The sequence below is a fragment of the Balaenoptera acutorostrata genome, chromosome 7, assembly GCF_949987535.1.
Source record: "Balaenoptera acutorostrata chromosome 7, mBalAcu1.1, whole genome shotgun sequence".
Classification (NCBI taxonomy): Eukaryota; Metazoa; Chordata; class Mammalia; order Artiodactyla; family Balaenopteridae; genus Balaenoptera; species Balaenoptera acutorostrata.
The window spans coordinates 25,147,808-25,162,655 of NC_080070.1; the positions used below are offsets into that span (position 1 = coordinate 25,147,808).

A 14,848-nucleotide genomic window follows, 5' to 3' on the forward strand; every position below is an offset into this window, starting at 1 on the left:
AAGAGCTGTGTAGATTAGGAGAGGGGGTAATTATTTTTAATTTTCAACTATGTCTAAGATTAACTTGCAAACCTGAATGCAGGGAAAAAAAAAAAAAAAAACAGGCTCAAATAACCACAGCCATTCTGCTACAACCTTTTTCATAGATCTGAGAGTCACATGAAGGCTAAAGCTAAAACCCAGACAGCCAGAATCCAAAACTCACCTGACCAGAAAACCTTAGTGAAGTCCAAGGGTAATCAAAAGCATGATGTGTGGTCACAAGAGGACCAAGTCAAGGTCAGGAATGATTACCTAGGTATAAGTGGTGCCAAAGTGTATAGGACCCTCCAAATCAAAGAGCCCCTTATACCAGGCCCAATCATTTTAAGTGTAGAACTTAAAAACAGCCAAGAAGGTATAACCGAGAACACAGACTAAGTAACTGCAAGAAAAAGCGTACATCTTGTTCCCATTATCATCTAGACACATTAATGCCAAGTAAAAATGCCCATCATAATGGAATCTCCCTCTCACTCCCTAAAGACAGCAGCACTGGCTTGGCCAACTGACCAAAAGAAAAAGACCTCAGCTAATGATTTCCCTATGCTTCAAAATCCCACATTTGTATGAAATGGATTACAGCACATGGGGGTAGGGGAGGGGGCCACGAGGTATCCATGATACGTGCTATACTGCTATCCCACCTTCAAACCAAAAACTCCACAAAGCCATACCAAGCAAAACAGCTCGTACAGCAAATCAGTACTGCTCCTCCCTCAAAAGCACAGGACCACTGCCCAACGGATACGGTAATCATCAGGCATCTCAAGTGCACGCACATCATGGTGTTTCCTAAATCTCAATGACGGACCAAGCTACACATTCCTCCCACTGCAAAACTAACTCCTATTAAATTGTCAATTGCCAAAAACATAGGGAAGCTTCCTATAATCAAGACATGAGAAATATCTAGACATTCTCTACTCCCTAGTCATGCTCAGAGAGAAATACAACCAGGGAAAGTATCATAGTGCTCACACCTTCACCCCCTGATTACAGAATGTGAAGATCTAAGCATACCCCGGTGACAAGTTACTGGTATTCGTCACCCCTTATGATGCGTTAGCAGCCGCGGCAGCAGCAAACGGCTTCTTGGAGCTGTAAATTTCAGGCCTCAGCAGCAGACTCTGCTCGGCATCTCCCTGATTAGCAACCTCCTCTTCAGGAACTGTACACTCTGATGCTGCCAGCTAAACGAGCTCTGCCCTTCTGAAGGGGTGTGAGTGTGCATGTCTGTGTGTGTGTATGTAAGTGCGGTTTATGGTGTTTTATTCCTCTGTAAGTTGTGTCATTACTGTCCGGAGAACAAGCAGCTCCTGGGCAGAGACATGGAAGAAACAATAAAATAGTAGTTACAGTCACACACTGTGCAATAAGCAAAATGCAGCGCGGATTACTATCCAAAGCCTGCTCGTCAGCACCATCACAGACCACATTGATAACAGTAATATTTCTGATGGTGCTTTTCATCAGGACATTCTGCAGTATGCCCACATCATCGCTCACCTTCTCCACAAGCTACTGACCCCTAGTCAAAACACACACACACACCCTACCCTACCACACGCTCCAAGAGCAGAATCTACACAGAAAAAAAAGGTCACTGGCTGGACTTAAGATACATGCCCTAAATCCAATTCCTTCCCCATTTCTTAGACCCCAACTGTAAAAGGAAAAATGAGTGGCTTGATGACACGCGCAGACTAAGGGCTGCCACAAGTCAGGAGAATGGCAGCGTGCTGTCAGGGGCAAGGGACGCCCATCCCTCACCCTGGCCTCCTGCCACACTCCCCATCTGCGGAGCCCATCCACACTGCCGCGCTCTGGATGCAAAGGGCTGCTGCCGCTCAGCTTCTAAAAACCCTGCGGCATCCATGCAACGAACATAGAGAGCCGACAACAGCCTCCTGAGCTGGAGACCCTCAGAAGAGTCCCCAGACACAACCACCAGTCCTCCCAAAGCTGCCTAAGTTATCAGTACCAGAGAGGAAGAAAAGGAACATCAGCCCAAACAGGGCTCCTTCAGGCACCACCAGCGGGCGCCCTCGATGGGGCCACTGGAAATGGGACACCAAACACCCTTTCTACTCCCTAACCTCAGGACATCCGGCTGCTTCTCCTGCCCCCCGAGGCTGTCTGCCAGGTCTGTTCTCCCCAAGCTAACCCTGGAAACACTAGTGAAACAACACCAAAGTGGGGGAAATAAGGAGCACCCCACCCTGTTACAGCAATGGCCGGGGCTCACCGCACAGATCCCTTCGCTGGCCCCCAGAACAGCACAACTGCCACCCTTTGCCCTCACACAATACAAAGCGCCACTTTCTGATGCAAATACCCCTAGGCACCTAAGCGCAAGCCAACAAACTGGACACCGCAGGAGGTACTTAAAAGGAAGCCAAGCATCAGACAAATTCCCATAGAGGGGCAGCCGACAAAATACCCGACCCATACTCCTCATGACTGTCAAGGTCATCAAAAGCAAAGAAAATCTGAGAAACCATCAAATCCAAGAGGAACTTAACAAGATATGACAACTAAATTTAGCGTGCTATTGAGGATGAGATTCTGCAATAGAAAACAGACATTAGAGGGGAAGTAACTTTAGTTGACAATAACGTATCAATGCTGGTATACTACTTACAATCCATGTGCCATAATCATGTCAGATAATAATAAGGGAAGCTGGGGGGGGGGGTAGTGGGGCAAGGGGTTAATGTGGGAACTGCGCAGTATCTGTTAATTTTTCTGTAAATCTAAAACTCTTCTAAAAATAAAGGCTCAATTTAAAAAGCTAGGTAAATGTTTACAAGTCTTTCCTAATTCAATCATTTTCTTATCAGCAAATTAGTTTGCTAACTTAAGCTACAAACCAAGTCTTGACCTCTTTTTGGTACAGGAGGGGCCACCTTCCTAGCCAGACCATCCCCAGAACTTCCTTTTCATCTGAAAGCCAGATGACAAAAGGTCAAGGAAGTAGCTAGTATTTTTTTGTTCTCTCCACGTTACCAAACAGGAATATAAAAGTCTAGCCAAAAATACTACATATCCTTGCTTAAAAACCACCTCAGAGAGACATGATAATGAACTCCATTCAAAGCTATGACATTTTTGCACAGCAAAAAATCATCAGGGCCAAACCAAATAAGTACTAGAATCCACTGCATCCATGGATAGCTTATAACCTGACCTCCAAAACTGGACATGGCCAACAATATCACACAGTTAACTACGTAGGTTTACCTCCCAGACGAAGCCCTAAAGGGTAATAAGCTCCTTGAGAACGGGAACCACTTCTCATTCTTTTGCATCTTCTCAAAGCACCTAGTTTGGGGCTCTGTCGGTTAAGCAATCAATTGGTACAGAGAACCAAGCTAGCGGCCTCTATCTTACCAGGCCAGGCAGTGAGAAGACTCCACCCCCTCTCCCCACCCCCAAGTGTTATTCAGGTCTGTGAAATCTGCAAGGCCCAAGCATCCAGCAGCAGGGACAGGGAAGCCGAGCCACGTGCTCAAGGGACCATATGGCTACAAACAGCACAGACCAGCTAAAACGCCACAGGGAAGGAAGGCAGGAAACTGGCAAGCCACGACAGGCACGAAAGTCTCAAGTAGGCTCAGCTAATCGCTGTGAAGTGAACATGCCTCTCTGCTAACCTGGAGAGACAAGGATAGCCTTCCCTAGCATTTCCTTCCTTAAGAAGAGAAGCTGCTTAAGCAGAGAATGGAAACCAGTCTTTCAGTGCCACATGTATCCAGAGAATACTTTGTTGAGTTTCAAATTTCTCAGAAGTGAGACTCTCGGCCAACATTCCAACCTACAGCTTTGCATCAGTTCCAGAAGTCACCCAGAGGGTCCCAGAGGCACCTGGTTAAAGAGTTCCCAGGTCACCTTTAGCAGGCTTTGCAGGCTATTTAGCTGTTCCCTGTACAATTAATTCCTGGGAGGCAGTGGTCCTCTCTTCAGCAGTCACTCTGTTTGTTCAGGCCTCAGGGTCACATCAGGCTCAGAGCAGAATCCTTCAGTGAGAACTTGCAGGACTGTCAGACTATGTTAGGGAAGGCTAAAGGCACCTTAGGACCTTTTTAGGTTTCCTTGAAAGAGTAGTTTGTCATTAACAAATGTTTTAAATTAGGCAAAATGACTACAAAACTGCAGCTGGGTTCTAGCTTGTGAAAAGAAATACAGATCATTTTCCCTTTTACATTTAATGCTGATATCCCATGTTCTACAACAGGGTTTGGTAAACTGTGGCCAAGGGCCTACCACTTACTCTCGTAAATAAAGTTTTAGTGGAACACAGCCACGCCCACATTTACATATTACCCACAGCTGTTTTCTTGCTACAGTGGCAGAATTGAGTAGTTGCAAAGAGACTATATGGCCCAGAAAGCCTAAAATATTTACTATAGTCCTTTAAGAAAAAGTTGGTCAAGCTCTGCTCTACAACATATTAGAAAATGAACACACATGGGATATACACTAGTTACCACTCCTGGGGAGCTATCTGGCAAATATCCTCCAAAATACTCCTAAGGAAATAACTGCCATTTACGTAGAGATTCACTCCATTTTCTAAAAAATGGAAAAGTGATAAACTACATAATAACTTACTGGGGACTAGTTAAATAAATTATGATGCAGCCTTATAATGGAACACTATGAACAATAAAGCAAGTTCAAATACTTATTTTGTTACTCTCCCTAAATACCTCTACACAGAAATAAAGGGTTTGGGGGGCTGTTTATTTTGTTTTGTTTTGTTCTTTGCCAAAAGCCCAAAAGGACAAAGATAATGGGAGAGAAGAATATAGCAACAAAGCTTGGAAGCTGGAAAGCAGAGGGATGAGTGGTAACTGACTCCACAGACTCACAAAAGCTAAATCCTGAGCTAGTGATGAGAAAAGAAAATAGCCTTTCTGATTTATACTGCAGACTTCCCCTACCCAAGAGTAAGAAACTATCAAATCAGGAATCTCAACGGGGGATGAAAATAAGGCCCAAAACTAGGACTGGTTTAAAATCTATGTAAGAAGCACCTGGATTTCAAAATGTATACCCTAAATCCCATACATAAGAGCTCATTGCTCCTAAGCCAGTGTTGAATACCTAATTCTTTGAGAGAGACAACCAAGGATCACCAGATATCTGAGGAAAGCCTCTAATATGGAAAATAAGGGATCAAAATAACCAAAGAGAATTAAAAACAACTTAGACAACAAAGACTATGCGGGGAGAAAAAAAATCTTCAAAAAATTATTATTAATTCCTCAAAAACCTAACAGATGATATGCATCTCTGAAATAAGTATTACATGTTATTTTTTTTAAACAGTATAAGAGAAACATTCAGAGAACAAAGAAAGCTCTTAGAAATTAAAATACAGCATCATAAATGAAATATCTAATAGAAGAGATGAGAGACAAATACGAAGATATCTAGAAAGAAGACAAGACAAAAAGATGGAAAATATTAAGAAAAAATTAGAAGACTAGTCCATGAAGTCAAACATCCAAACAGGAATTCTAGAAAAATAGAGAGCAGATAAACTAGATGGAAATCAACAACAAAATAGTTGAAATTCCCAGACATAAAGGACTAAAAATTAAACCACAATGTGCTCACACATGGATAAACAAAGCGCATCATTGTGAAATTTCAGAATAAAGAATTTGCTAACAGCTTACAGAAATAAAAAATATATCATAAGGATGAGAGATCAGACCACTAAAATACACGAAAAAAAAAAAACTCCAATAGATAAATGACAGTGGAGCAATGCCTTCATAATTCTAAAAGAAAATAACTTCTAACATAAAATTCTATACCCACCTAAACTATCATGTGTAATAACAGAGTAGATATGAAAGGTCTCAAAAAATTTACCTACCAAGCACTCTTTTCCCAAGAAGCTACAGAATGTGTGCCACCGAAATAAAGTCATAAATCATAAAGAAGCCAAAAGATCCAGCAAACATAGTACCAACCCAGGAGTGAGGCAAAGAAAAACTCAGGATAATGGTAAACAAATCGAAAGATGACAGCTTCATAAAAGGAAAAAAAAGAACTAATCCAGACTGGTACAGGTTACAAGGCTCCTGGAAAGTAGTACTGAAAAAGATAAAGAATAACAGACTGAATCAATGTCTTGAGAAGAGATTTAGACAGGCAGAATGCGGGGGTTGAATTAATAAGTATGAAAAAGATATATATAGAAATTTTAAAATAATTACCTCCAGGGAAAACAAAAAATCATTCAGGAAATTAAAAGTAGTCGTAATATGCTATATGGCTCCGAAGTGATAGCATTTACAAAGTAAACACTGAATATTAACTGAGCCAGAATTATGATACAGTTCTATTAGAAGGCATGGAGAAAAGAACATGCACACCCATGTGTGAAAAAACTAAATCCTCACCTTCCATGTGTGAAGGAAAAGGGGTTATGCCTGAAAAATCAAGAGCGAGCAATGTAACATTTTATTCCAAGACATGGATTAGCAGAGTTGAAAATGGCTGCCTCAAGGGAGGTGGAAACAGACAGTACATTTCTTTAGCAGACAATAGAGTTCTTTAAAAATGTTTATATAAATGGCTGCCTCAAGGGAGAGGGAAACAGACAGTACATTTCTTTTTTTTTCCCCTTTTTTTTTTTTTAAAGTGACTCAGCCCTTGCAGTGTTGTTTTGGGAGGTCACCACTCTTTTTTTTTTAAATTTTATTTATTTATTTATTTATTTATTTATTTATTTTTGGCTGCATTGGGTCTTCGTAGCTGCACACAGGCTTTCTCCAGTTGCTGCGAGCAGGGGCTGCTCTTTTTTTTAATGATTTTTTTTTTAATTTATTTATTTCTATTTATGGCTATGTTGGGTCTTCGTTTCTGTGAGAGGGCTTTCTCTAGTTGTGGCAAGCGGGGGCCACTCTTCATCGCGGTGCGCGGGCCTCTCACTATCGCGGCCTCTCTTGTCGTGGAGCACAGGCTCCAAACGCGCAGGCTCAGCAATTGTGGCTCACGGGCGTAGTCGCTCCGCAGCATGTGGGATCTTCCCAGACCAGGGCTCGAACCCGTGTCCCCTGCATTGGCAGGCAGATTCTCAACCACTGCGCCACCAGGGAAGCCCAGGGGCTGCTCTTCGTTGCAGTGCGCGGGCTCTAGGAGCGCAGACTTCAGTAGTTGTGGCACGTGGGTTCAGTAGTTGTGGCTTGCATGCTCTAGAGCACAGCAGGCTCAGTAGTTGTGGCGCATGGGCTTAGTTGCTCTGTGGCATGTGGGATCTTCCCGGGCCAGGGATCGAACCCGTGTCCCCTGCACTGGCAGGTGGATTCTTAACCACTGCACCACCAGGGAAGCCCCCAGACAGTACATTTCTTAAGAAGACCCTAGAGTTCTTTAAAAATGTTTACGTCTTAAAAATAAAAACTTACAAACTTAAAAATTATATACAAAAGAATACAAGTCAGGACTATTCAAAAGTGGCTGCCAGTCTGCAATGAGATAAGGCGCTTGTAGCAGAACATAAATCAACTACATCACTGAGAACATTGCTGACATTTTTTCTGTAGCACGATTTTCTTGATGAAAGCAGCAATGCCTTGGTTTATTCTGGCTCAAGCTCCTTATATCATATCAAGGTACTCTGAGTAGGACTGGTATAGATCAAGGGTCAGCAGACTTTTTCGGTAAAGGGCCAGATAGCAAATATTTTAGGTTTTGCAGGCCATATGGTCTCTGTCACAACCACTCACCTCTGCCACCGTATCACAAAAACAGCTCTAAACAATATGTAAACGAACAGACGTGGCTATGTACCAAATTACTCATGACACTGAAATTTGAATTTCATATAATTTCAATATGCCACAGAACTTTTCTTCTACGTAAAATCCATTCTTAGCGCACAGGCCACACAAAAACAAGTGACGGGCCAAATCTGGCCCGTGGGCCATAGTTTGCCAACCTCTGAGATTGACAGTATGATCAACTTTGTTTAAAAAAAATCTGTGTCATAGTAACTTCATCTAGTATGAGTGTTTTTCCTTCTTTTTTATGTTTTTTCCTGTTTTAAAAACAAAAATAATGCTAAAGAATTTCCAAAATTCAGTAAGTTTCAAAAACCATTTATCTACCTATAAACACCTTTTTCTCTCTACTCTCTGAACAGGTCTATATCCAAATGACCTAAATTTATGTTTAGGATACTACAGGATCCTTAATCAGTTGGCTTTTAGAGGCAATCTCCTCTACTCTGGCATTGTAACAAATAAAACTTCATTGTATTAAAAACAAAAGCAAGAAAAATGCCTCACCCTGTTTTAAAACAAAACAAAAAAGACAAAACATGGATTCCGGGATCCTGGATTTTTAAAAATGGAAGACATGTCCTAGAAATGTCCTAAAGCTCTCCTTTTTCTAGTTATCAATAAAATCATATTCAAGAAAAATGCAAAGCCACTGACTCAATCGTTTAATCCTTTAGCTGAAGAATTTTTCTTCAGCAATGCCTTAGTTCCCCAACCAGCCAAGGCCCAAAAACCCTTCAAAATCTGCTAGGTTTCTCTACAAACTCAACTTCAACTGAGGAGGGGCTGCTAGGGACAGTACAGGATAATGAGACCCTCCCAAGGGTCATCTACATCACTAATATCACAGATGCCCAAAGTGATGATGGTGAACAATGGAAGGCCTGCCTCCTTGGTGAGTGAATGACCATCCTTTCATTGTGCAGTATAGTCTTTAGAACAGATTATAGGAAACATAAACACACCAAGGAAGTTTCAGTTAGGCAGAGCAGCCATGTCCAAGTTTCCAAGCCAGTATGGTCCTCACACAAAGAAGCAGGGTCCGTTCTGGTCTTCATCAGGATGTGGAAGACGCACAGGGAGTATCCAACCAGGGGCTCCTCCCACTAATGTCCACTAAAAGTCACAATTATACTTAACCTTACAGCTGCTTAGAGACCATCTACCAGAAGAGGGAAGGGACCACTTGAACATTCTGTGACCTACTACTTTGGGCATCATAAAAAAGAAAGTGAAGAAATTCAGCCAATTCCTCGGAGACTTGTTAAAATTTTACCATTCTAAGAAAAAGCATTCCAGGATTTTTCAGACTGACAGTGCCACCTAGTGGCTTTGCATCTTAAACTCACTATTAGACATTTTTAGGACAGCCACTTCTCAAGCTCAAGGATATGGATATTTAACCACTTTAAGTCCATAAAGACAAAGCTTCCATTATGTCTTGCCAAAAGTAACAGTAAGTTAAAAACACTAGCAATTTTGGGAAAGCGAGGTCTACTACAGATTCTAACACTCAAGGTACCAAACCGCACAATGAAGGAAAAAACACTTTTATAGCACTCCTGCTGGACCCAAACAATCTATCCAGTAGCTCTAGTTCACATCAGAGAAATCCATCCCAGGACACATCAGTGGAGAGCCCTCAATAAAACACATCACTAATTATTAGAGAAATGCAAATCAAAACTACAATGAGGTATCACCTCACACCAGTTAGAATGGGCATCATCAGAAAATCTACAAACAACAAATGCTGGAGAGGGTGTGGAGAAAAGGGAACCCTCCTGCACTGTTGGTGGGAATGTAAATTGATACAGCCACTATGGAGAACAGTATGGAGGTTCCTTAGAAAACTAAAAATAGAATTACCATATGACCTAGCAATACCACTACTGGGCATATACCCTGAGAAAACCATAATTCAAAAAGACACATGCACCCCAGTGTTCACTGCAGCACTATTTACAATAGCCAGGTCATGGAAGCAACCTAAATGCCCATGGACAGACGAATGGATAAAGAAGATGTGGTACTTATATACAATGGAATATTACTCAGCCATAAAAAGGAACAAAATTGGGTCATTTGTAGAGACGTGGATGGATCTAGAGACTGTCATACAGAGTGAAGTAAGTCAGAAAGAGAAAAACAAACATCGTATATTAACACATGTATGTGGAACCTAGAAAAATGGTACAGATGAACTGGTTTGCAGGGCAAAAATAGAGACACAGATGTAGAGAACAAACGCATAGACACCAAGGGGGGAAAGTGGCGGGTGGGGGTGGTGGGATGAATTGGGAGATTGGGATTGACATGTATACACTGATATGTATAAAATAGATAACTAATAAGAACCTGCTGTATAAAAAATAAATAAAATGAAATTCAAATATTCAAAAAAAACCCAAAACACATCACATTAGAAAAAATTCATATCCACAACAGTCCCAAAACAGAAAGAAGAGAAATTTGAAGTCATATATACTTGGGCATAAGAAATCTAAGAGAGGGAGTTCCCTGGTAGCCCAGTGGTTAGGACTCGGTGCTTTCACTGCCATTGGCCCAGGTTCAATCCCTGGTGGGAACTGAGATTCTGCAAGCCGCGTAGCATGGCCAAAAAAAGAAAAAAGAAATCTAAGAGAATGTCATTTGCTAAATGGACAGAACCTCCAGAAAATGAGACAGATTTCAAGGGGTCAATGTCTACAACTTTAACCCATGAACTTCTAATGAAGTTATGCAAATTCAAGGCAAGAAATTTAAGTTCTTATAGTTTCTAAGTCTGCTACAATAAATACACGTGCATGCAATCATGCACACACATCCATGCAAGCCATGCAGTGGTTTGCCTTAAAATAGAAATGCTTCAGCTCTCGACTGATTATTCAGAGCTCTGTATTATCACTAGCCTGACATCGTCCACAATGCATCTCCAGATGCTGAGAATGACTCACCTTGGCAACAAACTGCTTGTCCTTTTGGTCCAAATTAGCAGTGGGAGCCACATAGTCCCTCCATATTCTCAGCCTGCGCTCCTTGGCAAACCTGGAAACAAAGCAAGGATGCAAATCACTCAGATGGACTAGGTCAACAATGGAATCCACCATCACCACAGGAGCAAACAGCACAGAATCCTATCCTATCTCATAGACAAGGCACCCAGGAGAAACGGCCAATCAAACCTGAACAAAGCATGACAGCCACAAGAAAAACTGTACAGCAACTGGAACTATCCAAGATGCATATATAGCATAAACCCATGGCTGATCGGTTGAGGTCTGGGTGTACACTTTTCTGAGTCTGGACAGTACAAGTCCACCTCAATAATTATCTCTTTTGGCTTATCAAGTACCTCCTGAGCGATTACTAAATGCCAGGCGCTGGAATGATGAACACAGAGCAACTACTCTCTTAAATGGGAGGGAGAACACACACATCTAACAAATATATTTTTTAAAAAGCATAGGCCTGCTCAATTTCCATTTGAATTATAAAAAGGTTGTCAGCAACCCAAATCCCACGTGGAAAACAAGAACAAAATTGTCACTCTAGTGCAACTAATGATTATGAAAAATGGACAAAAATCCAATAGAATTTCACTGCCAGAAGGTAAAAAATCACGTTGGCAGAAATTTGTTTTAGACTACTAAGCCCAGGAGACAGTTTTTGAGTCAGACTAAGAGGGAAAGGGAATATGTGCAAAGATTTTTTTAAAAATTATATATATATACACACACACATATATTTTATATATATATATATATATATATATCAGTGAAAAACTGTCAAAGTATTTATTTAGAAATAAATGGATGAAGGGGAAAGGGACTATTAAACTATTATTTCTGAAAACAGTATTGCAACTTTTAAAAGCAGCATGTAGTAGTTGTAAAGCACGCGAAATACTTCAATACGGATTTACCAACAATGCAAGCGAGTCTAACACAGCATGCAAAACAACAGGCAAGTAATCTTATCATTGAAATATGATTTGCATTCCTTGGTCTAAACCTGTTTTTTAATGATGAGCACTCTTAAAAATCTCTTATAGATGTTATAAAACATGTAGAAACTACTGTCACTGTAACTCACTTTCTTCAGAGAAAGGCAGGAACTTAAAGAATGCAAAAAGAACTACCAACCAAAATAATAATTTAGAATAGACTTACAGGCTTTTCTGAACAACAATAAAAAAAATTGAGCATCATGAAATAATCAGAGGTATCTGGAAGGCTGTGCTTGATAAGGGTATTGTATCTTTCAAATTTAATTGTGGAACATAAAAATACTAGAAAATCTGTACAATCATTGTGTTTTTTCAATCAGTCTACCTTTGTCAGGCATGCCATATCAAATGGCCCAGATAAAAAATTCCAAGTATTTCTGCTTACAGGTACAGAAAGCTGTAAAAGAGCTAACAAAGGGGAAATACAGTCATTTAATTCACGTTCTTGCACATCTCTTAGCTGTGCACCTCAAAGGCAAAAATGTGAAGGTATCAAGACCGTTGTAGTCTTATGACTCTGAAATAAGCCACACAGGCTTGAGTGGAATGTTGTCACTAGTGGTCCTGGCCTTTACCTAAATGTATCCTGGGAGGCAGTTGCTGGGACTTTGAGAACATCATCTCTATTCATCTACCTGCTTCATTTTCTTCCATCTGCTCCGTCAGGAGCATCAAGTTCACCTATATACCTGGAAACACTTTGAAACAGCCACTGATCTTGGCAATATCCAACTATCATTTGCCTGGAAATCAGTTATTGCTACATCTGCTTTAACCATGAGGCACCTAGCCAAAAACACCTCACAGTTGCATTAGCATTGATAACTACAACATACTGTTAGATAAATTAGGGCATCAGGCCTCACAACAACATTGGATAGTTCTGTTTGGGGACCCACCAGCTCTATCTTTCCATCATATGCCTAGCTCCAGCCTGTAGGTCGGGAAGTAGCTGATAAGCTATTTCACTGTCCTCAAATAAGCCTCAAGTTTATTTCATTACAAATGCCTAAAACCTGGAATTTAAGTGAGGGGCTTAGAAAAACAGTGTACTGAAAACACTAAGAAAGCAAATCAGGTGAAGAATAATGTCTGAGTGAAAAATCTAGGCCCTTAGTATACAGCTCTGAATTAGACTGAACCTGGAGACTTACAAGTAAGCCACTCCTCTCTGAGATCCTGGCCTCTTTTGGAATTTCCCTAATCCTTTACACTGACATGGATGGGTGAGAGAAGATCCCTACCAAGATCCTTGGCTGGAAGGCTTCCCCGACAGACCTTACCTCTCAGCCGCTCTCAGCTTTTCTGCGCCCCGTGTGTAAACTGCAATCGACCAATCCACACAGCGGGCAAAACCTTCCTTCAGGAGGAGCTCTGTGATGTTGCCATTCTGAAAAACGAGGCACGTGAGAAAGCAGGCATAGATTAGATTCTATTTCAAGGGAATCCATTTCTCTAGACTTCTGACATGATTAACATTGCCACAATCTATTTTGCAGTTTAAAAAAGAAAAAAAAGAAGAGCCATTTCTCTCATTAAGAAATCAGCCATAAGAGGGGAGATGCTGCTCTGCGACTCCTTTCAACAGCCTTGGCTTCACATCCCACAACACCCAGCACAGTAACTCTCACTTAACAGGGGTAGGATAAATGTTAGCGGCATTGAATGGAATTGACATTTCAATAGCTCTTCTTGTGGGCAGAGGATGTTAATCTTCAGTAGAGATTATACCTATTATTTCCTTCCCTGAGATCAGCACTTACTCCCCTTTTCATAAGGGGAAAGCTGAAGAACAGGCTGAGTAAGGGATAACTTAAGTTACATTTTGCCCAGTGAATTACAATTCACATTCTACTGTGACACAGAGCCAGCCATCTGGCAGGGCTCTGGCAGACAGCTAGCACTCCAGAAGAAACAGACATGACCTTGGCACATTCCAAACCAAGCCTCCCAGCCAGCCTTCCACAACTGCCATCATGGAAGAATTCTTTAGCCAAAGAGTAACAATAGTTTATTCTGTATTGGACAGAGGTTACAATAATGAAAATCTACTTAAACTTGGGTGTTAAAAAACAAAGTCATTTCCCATCCAAGAACACCCCACCTACCAAAGTATACAACAGAGTAAAACTCCCAATAGTCAGAACCACAAGAACTTAAAGAACCTAGTTCCTACTCAAAAGCAGAGTTAGGCAGTAACTGGCTAAGGCCTGGAACAGTTTTTCCATAGACTGGTTTCCTCTTCATAGTTCTACCAAAACTCCACATAGCTAACTTCTAGACCTGCATACAAACCTCACCAATGCCATCTACAAGCTTCATCACCACTTCTCATTGATGTGGCAACCTCCCACCTTTCTGATTGGCAAGCTTTAGGACCAGCCCTTGGGAAAGTAAGTGCTAGAGTCCTTCCTCCCCTTACAAACCCAGTAACAACTGAGATGAGTTTTCTAAAAGTACAGAGTTGCAGATCTGTCCAATTCTATCAGGTAACTGATAACACCCTAGAAAAGGCCTCAAAATCAGTAGATGATAATCCTGCCAAGATATTTCAGTGGCTCATAAATACAGAGAGGAAGAAGAAAAGCAAACTACAGCTTTTCAAACCCCAAGTGGAATCCCCCACACACACACCCCACGTGGCCCAGTCTGCACAGGCACACTCACTGGATGAAGGATGGTACCCAGAATGTTCTGGTTGTGGCAGCTCTCCAGAATGATCTGGACATCTCTCTGAAGCAGTCGAGACTCGGTGAAAAATTTGGCTTCTGCGGCAAAAGGTTCTGGTGTTTCACTGCCATCTGCCTCCCGTCGAAAAGTTGGGCACTAAAGCAAAAGTAACGCGAGTGGGTGACACAGCCTAATGTGAGTGCTGGGCTCGCTCAGGCCACAGGGAACCATCCAAAAAGCACAAACCCCACAAAGCGGAGCTTGGAAAGGTCTCAAATCAGGTCTTCCAACCCTTTTTAAAGCATACTGATAAAATGCAACTAGAAGT

At 41.5% G+C, this 14,848-nt stretch overlaps 1 protein-coding gene across 3 annotated transcripts in view; it reads right to left on the bottom strand.

The window, feature by feature from the left end:
• Nucleotides 1-14,848, bottom strand: part of SND1 (staphylococcal nuclease and tudor domain containing 1) — a 417,958-nt gene that overhangs the window by 345,894 nt on the left and 57,216 nt on the right. For all 3 annotated transcript variants that reach the window (XM_007177207.3, XM_057550039.1, XM_007177206.3), the window contains 3 exons: nt 14,518-14,676; nt 13,134-13,240; nt 10,799-10,889 (listed from right to left, as the gene is read on the bottom strand). In XM_007177207.3, coding sequence (XP_007177269.2) covers nt 10,799-10,889; nt 13,134-13,240; nt 14,518-14,676 — 357 coding nt within the window. The remainder of the gene's footprint in view (nt 1-10,798; nt 10,890-13,133; nt 13,241-14,517; nt 14,677-14,848) is intronic.